The sequence below is a fragment of the Podarcis vaucheri genome (assembly GCF_965113315.1).
Source record: "Podarcis vaucheri genome assembly, chromosome: 15".
In the NCBI taxonomy this organism is placed as follows: Eukaryota; Metazoa; Chordata; class Lepidosauria; order Squamata; family Lacertidae; genus Podarcis; species Podarcis vaucheri.
The window spans coordinates 1,551,982-1,567,451 of NC_138753.1; the positions used below are offsets into that span (position 1 = coordinate 1,551,982).

The window sequence follows — 15,470 nt, forward strand, 5'->3', positions numbered from 1 at the left end:
GCCGCCAACAACTTCGCTTCGGCGCCGGAGTTGGCTGCGCCGGAGCAGGAGGGAGGCGGCTGCCCCGGGGCGGGGCGGGTCTGCCAGGGCGCCGCCGTCGCCGCCGCCGCCCGAAAGCGGAAGGGCATCTGGGCTGCCCGCGGCGAAGCGTGGCTCTTGCTCCTTAGCCTAATCCGTCTGCTGCCAGCCAGCCGCTGCCTCGCTCGCCTTCCCTTGGGGAGAAGACGAGGCAGCGGAGGCTGCTCTCCCGGAGGGAAGGCGGGGAAACTGAGGCACAGGGGGATGGCGGCCCTGGAGAAGCAGGCCATGGCACGGCATGCCCACTTGCTGCCACCCGTTCCACCCCCCACCCCCGTCCTGTATGCCAGGCAGCAGCTACACGTGAATACGCCCCACTCTGAGCTCAGGTGTGAAGCCCACCTCCCTTGTGGGTGCAGCAGGGGCCTCTGGCTGTGTTAAAAGACAAGGCAAGGCAACTGGCAGATTCAGCCTCCACTGGACTTTCTCCTGGGTAGCCACTCAGGCTGCCTTCTGGATCAGGCCCATGGCCCATTCAGTCCAGCACCTTCTCCCAACCAGATGCCTGTGGGAAACGGGCAAGCAGCTCTCTGCTCCCATAGGTAGCATATTATACTCCCATGTTGAACTTTCCACTGGGCAAGTCGCTTTAATAATATTTCTTTTTTTTTTATTAAAAAAAAGCCTCATTATAAGTGATTCCAAAGTAACATGCTTTTCAAAAGCCAAGCCATGGATCTCCTACTTTTGAAAACTTTGCTATCTCTGTGGTAGTTTTTGTTGTGTGAATGGAGCCAAGGACCCTCTGGGTGGGTTACATGGATCCACTGGGGTCCACGAACCACCAATTGGGAACCACTCATATATAGTATAAATCTGTATAAGCAGTATATAACAGTGTATGGGAACATCAGATCCCAGATGCAGGCCAGGAGGATTCCTATACTGTGTTATGTTTTTGTGCTTCTTTGATTATCTTGGGACTCAACTCCAGGCGAGGTCCCATAATGGGCAGGTATATCCTGCTGGCCAGGCTTGCAGTTCTGTTGTTGAGGGAGTGGAGATTCATCTGCTCGTGTGTGTGTGTGTGTGTGTGTGTGTGTGTGTGTCTTTGTCTTTCCAAGTGCCTGGTGAGAGTTGGGGTCGCTGTTCAGTGCAGTGGGAGTGAGGGTGAGGGTCGGCCAGAAGGGATGAAACCTCCGGTGACCTTGGGAAGGAAAATGAGTTGGACTCTGCCACCTTTGTATGGGTGTCTTGCAACTTGTGTCTCTGTCAAGGTTGTTAGCAGGCGGAGCCCTTGGAGTGAATTTGGCATTAATTAACAGTGACCTGAGGTCAGCAAATCCACAGCTGCAAGGGCAGGCCGGATGCTTACTTAGTGGACGTCCTGGGAGAGGGGAAGGTATTCTTCTCTGCTCAGGGTTTAGCCGTGTACATTTTCATATTCCGTTTTGCATTCCAGGGCTTGGTGATTGCAGGGAAACCCCGTGGCCTTAGGAGGAGTCACACAGACACACTCTCCCCCCTTCCCCAGGGTTTTGACCTGGCTTACAGAAGTAGCTGCTGGGTCAGGGAAGCTGGACTCTGGGCGGAAAGTCAAGAACTGCCCCAAAGGGGATTTTTTTGTTCTCAGGGTGGGCTACCTAATCTTTCTGGGCTGGGCTGTGATTTCCTGTTGCTTATGAGTGTTATGGAAGCTCTTAGTCACAATCAGCATTGCCAAGAGTGGCTTGATGCAAAGAGGAAAGGAAGCATAGCAGGTGACCTCTCCAGAGGCTGCTTGAAGGTCTCCTGGCTCCCAGTTGCAGCGCAGTGGAATGGAGGGTTGGGGGGTCTCAGCCAAGGAGGTGTGATAAGGGCATGGCAGTCTGTGTCTGCATGAGAAGCTCTTAGGCATGGGTTCTCTCCACCTCCCCCCTACCCATTTGTGCCTTGGATAAATGGATGAGATCTGCAGAGTCCCCCCCTCCCCTTAGAAATTGGGTGGCATGGAGGAGAGCAGTATTGGTTCAGATTGCAGCTTTTGAATTCACTGCACTTAAAAAAAACCCTTATCTTACATTTGTGAGTTGGGCTGGGAAAAAACCCCATATGTCAGGTTGCCAGAACATTTGCAGATTGGATGCTGGTGCCAGCTTGCAGGTCTGAAGCTTCTGCCAGCCTGATACAGAGCTGGTACCTAAACTACCATGGCTGGCTTCTCGGGATGTGATGGAGGGGAAAAGAGCGATGGAACTCTTTTCTCAGCCCTGGCCGAAAGTGCTGGGAGAAGCAGATTCTGCTTTCTGTGGTGCCTCTGAGGGAGGGACACCTGGGTGCAGCGCTGCTGCTGCTGAGAGAGGAAGGCCTTGCCCACTTCCGTGGTGCTCATGGATGATCCCAGGAGGACTTTGGAGCTGTGACTCTTTTCTAGTGAGACACAGCGGGAGGGACTGTCTCAGCTGCAGCCTCTTCGGCTGTGGTTCCAGCAGGAAGCCTTTGCTGCTCCAGGAGAGCGGAGTCCTGGCTGGATGTTCTGGGTGGGCTTCCTTCGCCACCAGTGGCTGATGCTGCTGGTGTGGTGCAGTCAGTCCTGAGCCGTTCTTTGTGCAGGGAAAATGCATTTTGTTGGCCAGACTTGGTGTCCCCGAAATCGTGCCTGCCCTGCACATTCTGAGCCTTTGTTTCCCCGGCCAGCTTGGTTTAATAACATAAGAGGAAGCTTACAGTGCCTCTAACTCGCTTAGTTGCAGCCTGGCTAATTTCCTGGCTTCTGTCGTTTAAACAGGCAGCGCTGGCTGCCGATGGGGCCAGTTGAGCAGCTTCTGGGTGGAAGCCCTTATCCTGTTGACAGGTAAAGGGCTTCCATGGGGCCTCCCCGCATCCTGGAGCCAGCCCCGCCCCTCGCCTCCCCAGAGGGCCTGGCAGGAGTCCTGCCTGGTGGCTTTTCCAAGGGAGTGGATTATTGGTTTTAGATTGAACTGTCTTTTATATCCCGGGCCGTGTGCTTTGCTCCCACACCACCTGCTGCATCTCAGGTCCTTCTCGGCTTCTTGGTGGCATCTGGCTGGGCCTGGGCAGAGCTTTCACTCCTGAAAAGCACAGGGCTTCCTTTCTCCCCCCTCCTGCCCCCTCTCCCCGCCCAGAGCCTCCTGTCCCCCTGCCATTTTGAAGGAGGGGGGGATGACCACTTTGGGAGCCCTTTGGGTCAATTCTCTTTCCTTTCTTCACTTGCCTGAGTCTCACCCAATGAAGAACCACGGAGAGATCCCTGAGACAATGCAGAACGAAGTGTTCGCACTTCATACAAGAGGGAGGGTGCCGTTCTAATCCTGGAAAGAGGCTGGTGCATATTCAGATGCAGTTCTGCAGGTCTCTCTGCCCTCCCAGCCTCCCTTCCTCCCCAGGTTAAACAGATGGAGCCTAACATTTATTTGCCTCCTTGTCTAGTGCTTGTCACAACAGAGCCAACATCTCCCACAAGGAGGGGCAGCCCGCTGGCTGGCTGTACACAAAGCTTGGTGAGCGCTCCCTTCCTTGAACTCAGGCGCTTTTTCATTCATCCTGCTCTTCCTTCAGCAGGCAGAGGCTTATCCTATTCTCACAACAATCCTGTGGAGTAGATTAGACTGAGGAGGTGCCTGGTTCATGTTCGCCCCAGGATGGCGGCATGGGGATTCAAATGCAGAGTGCTTCAGCCTTCGGGTCCATCTCTCTCTATGCAGGATGTGCAAGGCAGAGTCCTCTCTCCTACTTTTCTTTCCCACTGATTCCGCCCCCCTCCCCGCAACTGAGCAGGTGGGAAGTAAAATGGGAAATGCAATTCCTTGTAAGCAAGTGGAAGGGGATGCATGTTGGGGCAAAAAAATAATAATCTAAATTTCACATCTACACTTACGGCGTCTGAACTGACAGCGGCTGACCAGCAATGAAACCTTGGGACATAGCAAATAGCTCTATGAAGATGTTGACCCCAGTGTGCAGCAGCAGCAGCAGCCGTGAACAAGGCAAATGCCATGCCTGGGCCATTAGGAAAGAGATTGAAAATGAAACTCCCGCTTTCACAGTACCATTATACAAAACAGTTGGAATATGGTGTACAGTTGCCCTGCCTTAAAAAGGGTATTTTCAGGCTGGAAAGGGTTCAGAAGAAGGCAGCCAAACACATTTGGTGGAGAGTGGTGGAGTTTATTATGGATAACTTTTATTATGCACACAGTCCTGGAAATGAGGGACCCCCTCCCAAAGGTTTCTGCCAACTTGTGGATAGTGCAACAAATGATCACCTGTGTTTTGTTTTTTTGCCTTCTGTCACAAAGCAATATGCTCCTGCAGTAAGGGAAATGCTAGTCTCACATTGGGGTCTCCAAAACTGAAGGCCAGGGGGATGTTTTGTTGTGAAATGCCGTGGGCTCAAACTGTGCTGTGCGGGACTGCAGGCAATAACAGTGAACAATGATTTTAAAAGGAGAGGGGGGAACCAAAATGAACAGGGTGTGTGTGGAGAGACTCCTCTAACAGGGCAGGTTACAACTTTGGGGGGCCTTTTTGGTTTAGATAAGTGAGTGAGGCAGGACATGATGGGATGTTTTGCATTTTGGCAGAAGAGGTTTTTCTCCCCCCCCCCCCGTGGTACAAGGACTTGTGGACATCCAGTGAATTGGAGAAGACAAAAGAAAGTCCTTCACAAGCCACATGGCACATGGTTAACCTGTGGAACTCGCTCCTGCAGGAGGCAGGGGTAGCCACCAATGTGGGCGGCTTTAAAAGAGGCTTGGACAGATGCATGGAGGAGGAGGAGGCTATCAATGTCTACTGGCCAGGAGGGCTGTGTTCTTCCTCCACGGTCAGAGGCAGTGATGCTTCTGAATACCAGTTGCTAGAAATTGCGGGAGGGGAGAGGGTTTTGTGCTTGGATCCTGCTTGCGGGCTTCCCACAATGGGCATCTGGTTGGCCCAGCAGACTCTTCTTCTGTTCTTATCCTTTGGTGCCTTTGAGAAGCAAAACAAGACATTGTTTATTCCAGGCGATAACCATGAACTTGCTGCAAACTGAAGGTGCCTGAATGCGCCCTCGCCATCATTATGCCCAGGAAGGTTGCTGGGATCCCTGTGTGCGCTCTGTCAAGAGCAAACCCTCCAGCTGGCTTGAGTGGCTCCTTAGGAAGTCGCCTGTCCCTGGCTGGCCTTGCCCCCCTCTCCCCCCAGCTTGTGGGATGAGAATGCAGCATGTCAGAGAGAGAAGGACCATCTGCCCTCTGGGGTGGGGCTTGGACCCACATCTGTGGGTTGTTTGCTGGGAGTGGCAGCTGAAGGGGGCATGGGAAATTCCTGGGTGGGGTGGGGGTGGGGCTGAAGTCCTCTGGAACAAGAGCACTTGAGACCCTTTTATATTTGGCAAGGGAGATTCTTCTGCTGAGAGAGAAAGAAGATTCTTGAGGGGAAAGGCTGCTAAGAATAGAAATCATTTACATACAGGACATAAAACATTCCAAATCCCAGCCTTTTCCCGGCCTGCAACTCAGCGCAGCCCTGGGAATTGGGTCCTACTTACTGCCTTGGAGTTTGAATTGTAGGGATTCAGGGCTTGGGACCTGTGAGGCTGGTGGGTTCCTGTGCTCCTCCCTGGACAAAGGGGGTTTCCAGCTTCCCCCACCCAGGCCCTTCTCCCTGCATGTGGGGATGGCAGGAAGAACCAGCAGCTGTGTCTTGTTCCAGGCACTCAGGGCTCTGGGAGCAGGAGAGCCTCCCTCCTGACATTTTGTCCCTGGGTGCTTCCTGCTCTCCTCTCCTTGCCAGCATTGTTGTGGAGGGCCCTGCGCGCTTTCTTTCTTTCTTTCTTCCCTCCCTTGCTCCTCTCCCCCACTTGGGTCCCGTGCAAGAGAGGAATTTCAGCAATATTCTCCACACGCTGGCATTGCCACTCCTCCCCACTGTGGAAAGTAGGACTGAAGTCAGCTCTCTCCCTCTTTCCCACCCTCGCCAGATCTCGACACAAACTGCATTCCATTCATTCCATGGGCTTGACTTGTGCGGAGGGGGGGCTTGCCATGACAGGCTGGAAGCAGAGCTGCCATCTCAGTCTGCAGCCCAGGCAGGGCTCCCCCCCCCCCACCGCCTTGCCCCATAATACTTCCTGGAGAAGGCGCTGCAGGATTGCCCCACTCCCCAGCGCCTCTGCAAGGACAGCGGCAAAGGTGCAGGGGGCTGTTGCAATTGTGGGTCCAGCCTCCGGGATCAGAAGTGTCCGTAGCTCCCTGAGCCTTTCATGTGTGTATATATCATGGGTGCAAAGCAGATCTGTAGTGTCGGGGTGCAGGATTAGAAACTCAGGTAGATAAGCTTATCAAAACACTCTACTCTATTGTTAAACTCCTTAACATATTGTCTATTCTTAACGTATGCTTCAAGGCTTCAAAGCAACTACCGTATTTTTTGCTTTAATAAGACTCACTTTTTCCCTCCTAAAAAGTAAGGGGAAATGTGTGTGCGTCTTATGGAGCGAATGCAGGCTGCACAGCTATCCCAGAAGCCAGAACAGCAAGAGGGATTGCTGATTTCACTGCGTAGCGATTCCTCTTGCTGTTCTGGCTTCTGAGATTCAGAATATTTTTTTTCTTGTTTTCCTCCTCCAAAAACTTGTGGTCTGGTGGTGCTTATAGAGCGAAAACCATGGTACATTTCAGGAATCCTGGAGTGTCATCCAGGCGCAAAAATGACACCCAGACTTTTTGAGGTGCTCGCAAATGGAGAATCTTTTGGCGCAAAATGTGCCTGGCGCTCTGCTAATTTCAAACCCTGGTTACAGTCACCACAATGCACTGTCCAGTTGCCTTTTCCCCCAATGAAGTTTATTATAGCAACAAGACATCGCCACAGATTGGCAGGCTGGCTGGCATGCAGCAACGTCTTTTGATGCGTGAGCATGCAGGAGCAGAAAACTGCTGCACACCAGCCAGATGGTGGCAATGTCAGCCCTGAAACCTGGCAACAGGGCATCTTCACTTGTTTGCAATTGGACCTGTGCCAGGCACGAAATGCGCCTGGGGAATTTTGAACACTGCCTGAGTGGTCCTCCGGATAACGCTGGACTCTGTTAGAAGCTCAGATATATACACCAGGCGCCAAATGGCTCTTTAAACCAGGGTTACAGTCGCCAAAACTAAACGCCTAGTTGCCATTTGGGCACCAGACGCCTTGAAAGTCATATTTTTCAATATGACTTTTTGGTTCCTGAAATTCATTCTGATTGTGCAGGTAAAATATCACAGATAGAATCTTAACAGGTTGCGTTGCTAGTGTGTGAAAACAGTCCAGATCCAAGGATCCCCCGGCAGGCACCGTCAGATGGAGAAGACGTCAGGTGTCATCCTGGCACCCAGCCACCTTCTTCACTTCATTGCAAGGGGCCAGTAGCCAGGGGCAAAATGTGCCCAGCGCCTGACAAGTTTTGAATGCTGGTCGGACTACAGTTCCCATCATCTTTGGCCGTGATGTGAGTTGGAGTCCAGCAACATCTGACAGTCTGCCGATTTCCCATCCCTGATTTAGCAGGGGACGTGTGATGGTTGACTGAGATCATTTTGGTTACAGATAGGTAGCCGTGTTGGTCTGCCATAGTCAAAATAAAAAAATTCCTTCCAGTAGCACCTTAAAGACCAACTAAGTTAGTTCTTGGTATGAGCTTTCGTGTGCATGCACCCTTCTTCAGATACACTGAAACAGAAGTTGCCAGATCCTTCTATATAGTGAGAAGGTGGGGAGGGGTATTACTCAGAAGGGTGGTGGGAATGGGAGATTGGCAGATAGCTGAGATGAGCCTGTTGACGACTCTTAACGACTGCAATAGGTCTTACAGGAAAAGGCAAGGGGTGAGAAGGTGAGAAATGGCTTAGTCATGTATAATGAGATAAGAATCCAATGTCTCTGTTCAGACCAGGTCTCTCCATTGTTTTAAGTTTGGTAATGAGTTGCAATTCAGCAGCTTCTCTCAAAATGAGATCATTTTGGTTTCTGCATTTTGTGTAATGTGAGATGGGGGGACACACAAGCAGAATCGGAAGGGGACCTGGTTTTATTTGGCCAGGCAGAGCTGGCAGCAAGGTAGCCGAACAGCTCAGCTTGGTTCTTCATCTGGGACTTAAAGTCAAGCAGACGCACAATCTGAAAGGAATGATGATGGATAGAGGCTGGCGTGGTGGAGCAGAACTGCAGCCACACCCCAGCTGCTGAGGGCAGGAAGCTGCCTCGGTCAGACCTTTGGTCCCTCTGGCTGGCTGCCTGGTGGCTCTCCAGGTTGCTGGCCGCCCTGCCTGGGACGCCCCTGGGCCCGGACCTTTTGCATGGCAAGCAGACACTTCCCACCGAGCCACGTTGAGTAAGAAAAGCCCCTGCAGGACTTGGTGGTGCTTGTTCCGAGGAGGTTTCAGCATTTCAGAGTTCACGAGATGGCAGGGCGAACCTCGCCTTGTCTGGGTAGGGCACTGCCTTGGCACTCTGGTCCCCAGAGACGTGTTTGTTCTGCTCCGGGTGCCTTGGCTGGGATCCTGCAATAAAGAATGAGTCACGAGTGTTTGGCCAGCAGCACCAATAAGGGGAGCCTTCCTAGGAAGAGGAATCTGGAGAGCTCTGGCGGCAGGCCTCGCTTCACGGGCAGGTGCTGAGCAGTCCCAGGTTGTGGAGAGAGAGACAGAGAGAGGGGAACTCCTCCAAACTTGAGGGCGTGCAAAGGTGCCGTCTCCTCAGAGAAGCAGCAACAAGAGCCAGGAGGGCCTGGGCGAGCCATCCATGTTTGCTTACCGGAGGAGGGGAGGATCTGGGCTGTTTCAAGGTGCGTTTTCCACACCCACCTGCTGGGAGAGGCTGGGGGCGTTCTCCTTGGCTCCCCTGACTGTTCCCCATGGGATGATCATTTCTGTAGCTTATTGTTTATTCACTTTATTACCTGCTCTTTAAAAGAGGATTAGACAAACAGCCTTAAAGGAGGATTAGAGGAATACAAGGGGGGAAAGGCTATGGATGGCTGTGCTCTTCCTCCACAGAGGGAGGCAGCAGGGCTTCACCTGAGTCCTATTGCAGGGGAGGGCTCTTGCTCTCAGGGCCTCTTTTTGGGCTTCCCATTGGGGCATCCAGCTGGATGGGTCGCCGCCCTGGTACTGCAGGCTCTTGCGTTCTTCTGAGGTCCCAGGGTGGGTTACAAGAATTCAAAACACAAGATTAAAAACAGATTAAAACAAATTAAAATCGCAAGAATAGGCCGGGTTCTAAAAATACGCATCTCGAGTGTTCAAGGCCAGGGTGCAGAGGCGCATCTTCAGCACACTGTGCAATGAAGGTGCCAGATATCTGCACCTCTGCGGAAAGGGAGCAAGGGAAGCTGCCCACCCAGCTCAGTATTACCTGCACTGACTGGTAGCCGTGGCGCCATCACTAGTGCTTCAGGCAGGACTCTCTCTCCCAGCCCTCCCTGGAGATGCCTCTGGGGGCAGAGCCTGGTGCCTTGTGCCTGCAGGACAGGTCCCCTCCCCCAGGGCCACGTCCCTCCCTAGGGGGGCTGGCGCAGAGAATGCCTTTTTCCAGCCCCCCCCAACATCCAAGGGCAGTGGAGTTACCAAGAAGGCCCCCCTCCTCTGATCTTACTCCTCCCCAAGAGGGTCAGGAGGTGGCCTCCCAGATATTTAAGGCCTAAGTCTTTCACCGCTTCAAACGCCATGCAAACCCCTTGAATGGGGCCTGGAAATGACCTGGCCATCAGGCAATTTGAAGGGTGGCTTTTTTGGGCCTCCTGGTCCCACCCAGCCCCCAGTAGAGCCCCTTCTCCCCATGGCTGCTCCTGGGGAAGGAGGTCCTCAGGGGCCACAGGAAGGGGAGTAGGTGCAGCTGCTGCATTTCACCACCTCCCTGCCTCCTCCACAGGCTTTCCCGTTCCCTTAATTCCCAGGGGCCTTGTGTGGGAATCGGCAGCACATCAATAATTGGCCCTGGTCTGCCAGTGGCATCCCCCAGCTGCCTGCCTGCCTGCCTCTGCTCCTCCTGGAGCCCACAATGGCTCCTGGGAGCCCCTTGGAGCAGCAGGATCTGGACTTCGTTGTCGTTCCTTGCAACAAGCAGCCAGAGAAGCAGAGAAGCACGAGCCTTCCTGGGGCGCCCCTCCCTGGGCGTGAGGCTGGGGGTGGCACAACCATGCCGCCCCCTCTGCGTTGGGAGAGGCCTGTGTCTGGAGCTGAACAAACAAGCCATTAAGCGCCTCCTGGGGCTGGGCGTCAGGCATCAACAGGGCAGGTGGCGTGCTCAGCGCCTGGGCTCAGAGCTGGGACGTTGTGCCAACCTGCCAGGAGCCACGAGGGACGCCTGATCAGCGCTCTCTGTTCATTGTCAGGGCCCCCCCAGGACGGGTTTGGGCGAGGGCTTTTCCCCTTCCAATTAATTAGTTCTCACAGACTGGCTCTGAGCAGCAGCAGCTGGGACTGCTCTTTTGTATAGGGTTGCAGGTACTGAGTCCCTGTCAGGGAAAAGGGGGGCCTGTTGTTGGGGGGCAACTGGTCCTCCTCCTCTGCCCCACTGGGGCCCCAGGAGGACTTCCCTGGCCCCAGTGCTCTGTGGGAGAGGCGTCCTCTTTCAGCATTTGCTGGGAGTGGTGTGGGGGGGTGGAGAGGGAGGGCTGGTTCTGCCATTGGGGACCTTTGGCATGTGGAGCAGGTGTGGAAGAGGCCCAAGGGAAAGATGTCAGGAAGCACCCTGGCTTTGCAGGGGGTCAGAGCAAGGTGCTTAGCCCTAGACAAAAGCCTTGCTGAGCGGGAGGAAAAGAGAGCTGCCGCCTCAGTGCCCTTGAATCTGTGCAAAGCAAAGAGGCTGCTGAAAAGTGGCCAGTTCCTCCCTCCTGGACAGATCCTGCCTCTCTCTGTGTTTGTGTTGCAGCAGCAAAGCTGCTCTGCTGCTCTCCTCAGTTCCCCTCCCAAACTGCCAGGCACCCAGTGCAAATCTGCCCATATACAGTCATTTCCTATTCTTAGAAGCTTTTCCCTGGGATTGTGCTGGGGGAGTCATCCAGAGGAAATCCTGTTTCCTCCGTTAAAAAATGGAGGGCTGCAAGCGGCACTTCTCTCACTTCCTATCTGGTGTCCCCGAGGGGACCCTGGATGGAGGGGGCAGGCCCTGCCCGTCCTCCCCACCTTACGTCCTTTGCAGCAGCCACCACAGAGGAGCCAGGTGGCAGGTTTGCTTTTTGACTTTGGGCAGAGGAGCAGAGCTTTCTCTACCGTGGGGAGGCCCCGTCTGCAGGGCATTCTTGCCCCATTGCTGCGGCTTAGGACCAGGGCCTGCATCAGCCCAACGCCTCCAGTGGGGCAGGGGGGGTGCAGGAGGGGACCCCAGAGTCTTTCCGCTCTCCGGAGCCTCTTGAGGGAGGAGGCATTTCCAGCAGGGGAGGATTCCAGCAACCGCAGGCTCTGGACACTGAACTTTCCCCGTGAAAACATATTTTATCCTTAAAAGGAAAATGAGGGCCTGGCTGCTGGGAGGAGGAGAGGCTTTGGCTGAGCAGAATCCAGCTCTTTCTCCTCAGTGCCACATCTGGCAGGAGAGGGAGAAGCTCCGCAGGCGACTGGGCTGAGCCGGGGGTCTGCATGGCTGCTGGGGGTGGCGAGGGGGATCAAGGCACAACAACAAACAACAAAGCAGGGTCCGGTGCAAGGGGCACCAATGTGACATTTTGTTCTGCATGGGCTCTGGACCCCACCACCCGCCTGTCCCCGGTCTTCCTCACCCTGAGGGCCTTTTGGCACCAGATGCTGTGCACCTCTGTTGTATATGGAAGCGGGGCTGACTTTGATCCGGATGTGTATGCCTACCCACAGGCCTCAGGGAACTGGGCAGCTGAGAGCCAGCAAACCCCTTTGACTGGCCTGTTTGGGGCACTTCTCCTCCCAAAGCTCCCTGTGGAGAGACACTCTGCCTCCACCCGCCGCCTGTGCCTGGGAGGGAGGCCCAGGGTGACGGAGGGGCTCCTGCTCACCCTCCTGGGGGCTGCCGGGCTGCTTTTGGCCACATGGGAGGCTGTCCCACCCCACCTAAAGGTGCCACCCCTCCCTTCCCTTGTGGCCTCCATTTCTCAAGCAGCTGTGGGGTTAGGATACAAAGGGCTTATCCTGGCAAAGCAGTGGGGGGGGACGGACAACCAGTTGGCCGATTGATCTCTCAGGTGTGAGCGTGGCAATCCTGAGTCGGGACAGACAGACAGACAGACGAGGATCCCAAGGCCCTTCTGAATCCTGCTCTTTGTGGCCTGCAACATGAGATGCTTGGCTGGTGGTGCAGCTGGCAGAGCCTCGCCCCCTCGCCCAGCCCAGGGAGAGACTCCACCTGGCCCCTTCCAGGCCTGCTGGGAAACAGGTGCTTATCAACTGTGAGTGGAGCAAGTCTGGCCAGGAAGGCCGGGATCCGACCACAGCCAAGGGGAGCCATGCAGCTGTCCGTCACTGTCACCGTCCCCCCCGGGCAAAGAAGAGACTGCTGAAGAAGACCCCCTCACTTGCCTTTGCTGCCCTTCCCCCCCCCCCTGTTTCCCAGAGGCTTGGCCATGTGGAGATCCAGAGGAGGTTGGGCAGTGTGATGGCGCAGCAAGAGAGCCAGCACAGCCCCCCATCTGGAAGCCCCCATGCAAATTCCTGCTGGCAGGGTGGGCCCCAGGTCTCCCCCAGCCTCTCGTGCTTTGTGAGTGTGTGATGCTCACAGGGTGTTGTTGCCCAGAGGGCCAAGGTGTAGGAAAGTGTGTGCAAGACATTGTGAACTTTGGGGAAAGAAGGCGGCAAAGGCTCAGTCGTTGCCTTTCGGTGGGTTTCCTCACAGAAGTCTTCGAAATGCGCCAGGCACTTTTTGCTCCTGCTGCGGGTCAGTTTGTGACTATGTGGAGACTTCTGGGTGCCCAGAATTCAAGGTGCCATTAGCCCCTAGCTTATATATTTGCGTTTCTCACACTGCCCCATGGCTGTGGCCCAATGGCCGCCTGCTCCTCCCTCCTGGGCTACCTTGGCTGGGTATCTCCCCATTGCCGCCCTCCTCTGGGAGCCAAGCTGGGCCTGCCATCCTCCCTCCCTCCCTCCCTCCCCCCTCCTTGTGGCTTTTTATGAGGAGTGCTGGGCTCAGGCCCAACTTTCCCAGCCACTTGGATTCCTTTTCTCTCCCTCTTGCCTGCTGAGAGGGAACTATTCATCCAAGGCAGCCGGCAGAGGCTTTTGCTGCAGCTTGTGATTTAGGGTGTGCCCACTCGCCTGCTTCTGCTGCCCATTGCTCACCGTGGAGCCAGGAGGGAGGCTCCTGCGGCGGCGGCGGCTACTGCTGCTGGCGATGAGGGAAGGCCTTCTGGAGGGCCCAGGGCGATGCTGCCGGGAGGAGAGAGGCGGCAGAGAGTAGAGGCAACCTCCTTTGGATCCCTGCTTTGAGAAGCGAGGCCTGTGACTCTGGCCAGGGGCAGCCATGAAGTTCAGGGCTGTGGTAAGGCTCTTCTGTGGTGGGGAGAGGGCGAGGAGGGGCAGGAAATTCCTCCATGGGTCTCCTGGGGGTTGATCCTGGCCTCCGGCTGATGCCCCTCCCTGTGGCCCTCTCCTGCAGGGGCAGACCTGGACCTGGGAGGAGGTGTGTGGGGGGGTGTCAATGTGGCCACAAAGCTCAGGAGGTTTTCTCTGTGGGGCTCCTGGATCTGGTGTGGGGAGGGAGCCTATTTCTTGGCTGGATCAGGACATGGGGAGGGGAGCCCACAAGCCGTGAGGCTCTGGAGTCGTCCCCCCCCCCAGTCCTGCAGGGACCCAGGAAAGCTAGGCCTGGTGTGCCTCAAGGGCCCTTCCTGGGTGGACTGGCGTGGAGGGGGAGCCTTCCTCATCCTCAGGTGACCCCCCTCTCTATCCTGGGCCATGGACTCTGCCTCAGACAATGTTCCTCTTCCAGCTTCCCTTATCATAGGGGCCTTGTCAGGGCCGGCCGGCCCCTGAGTCTCCCCAGACACAGCCCACCTCCAAGGAAGCTAGCCCTGCCCTTACAAACAGGCCTGAGCCATTTGCTCAGCTGCAGCCCCTGGGACAGTTCTGGGTTGCCCTGTCTCCTTGCTCTGTGTGTGTTGCAAGTGGGGGGGGGTATTGTGAATCCATTAAACAGTCGAAAAAGCCTTCCGAAGGGTGTTGAAGGAGGACCCTCTGGGGGCACTGGGGCCTCTTACCTTCAGGTGCCTTTGGGGGGCTGAGCCAGGCGGGGAGCAGCTGAGCGACACCCACAGCGCCCCTCCTAAGTCCCAGCCCGAGGGGCAGGGCAGCAAGACAAGGGAAGTTGGAAGCAGAAGCGCTCGCCAGTCAATGGGGAAGCTGGCCTGGAGAAACCTCGCTGCTGCTCTCGGCCTGGGCTTGCGCACCAGGAGGAAGTCGACTCGTGAGACATGCTCGGTCTTGCAGTCGGAAGGGGAGCTTTGCCTAGTGGGCGGCCAGAGCAACAAGCAGGGAGGGAGGGAGGGAGCAGGGTGGCCCTGGCTGCCCACCTGTCCTCTTGACCCCTGGCCTGGATGCTAGGCTGCCCCAGCCAGAGAGTGACGTGGGGCCTCTTTGCCAGCCAGGGTGGGGACCCCCTGGGGCAATGGTGCCATTGCCAGGCCCGTGAAACTCCTGGCAGCTGAGGAGGGGGTGCCTGCCTCTGTCTGGGTGAGGGAGGGGCCCTGTAGAGATTTCCAAAGGCCAGCGAATGGTTTGACTGGAGCAGTGGAGCTGGCCAGCTTATCCTCTGAAGGGGGTTAGGGTCTTCTGGAGTATGGGGAGGGGCTCAGCCTCCTCCATCTCTGTTGTCAATTCTGCCTCTGGAGGAAATTGCCTCTGGGGCTGGTGGAAAGTAGGACCCCTTTCTATGGGGTGTGGAAGGGGGTCGCTGTTGGGGAGCAGGCAAGCTCCCTTCTGCCCGGCATTACTGCTTGTGGTCCAGCAGAACCAGGGAAGGAAATTCCTGAGGCTGCAGCAGCCTGAACTTCTTCTCTATATGCCCAAGTTCCTTCTACTTTGGAAAGGGAAACCCGGGTTGTGTGTGTCCAAAAGGCCTTCCTTCCTTCCTTCCTTCCTTCCTTCCCTCCCTCCCCATATCTCTCCACCCCACCCCAACAAAACAATGTGCCTTTGGGTGCCCTTTGGGCCTCACAGCTCTGCCTCCGATGATGGGAATGTTTATAATTCTTGTTTGAATAAATACTGCAGAATTTACACTTGTTTGCTTCAGAAAGACGCCTAACGGTACTATTTTTAAACGTTACGTTTATTTGCTTTTACCCAATCCAAGATGCAAGAAAGGCATGTAAGATCCTGGCACAAAGTGTGTGTGTGAGAGAGAGAGAGAGAGAGAGGGAGGGAGGGAGGGAGGGAGGGGGGAGGTAAACAGTGAACACGTCTGCATCATGTTTAGCACCAGAATTGCACCAGAATTTGACTGCCTGCATCACCAGGCAGTCA

General features: G+C 55.4%; 1 protein-coding gene across 3 annotated transcripts in view; it reads left to right on the forward strand.

The window, feature by feature from the left end:
* MYO1C (myosin IC) overlaps window positions 1-15,470 on the forward strand; it is a 38,688-nt gene that overhangs the window by 4,596 nt on the left and 18,622 nt on the right. Inside the window, exon 1 of one of the 3 annotated variants that reach the window (XM_082201713.1) lies at window positions 13,228-13,488. The exons of the other annotated variants lie outside the window; for them this stretch is intronic. Within the exon in view, the coding sequence (XP_082057839.1) occupies window positions 13,471-13,488 (18 nt within the window). The 5' untranslated portion in view covers window positions 13,228-13,470. Of the gene's footprint in view, window positions 1-13,227; window positions 13,489-15,470 lie in introns of those variants that run through there. 3 annotated transcript variants of the gene reach the window in all.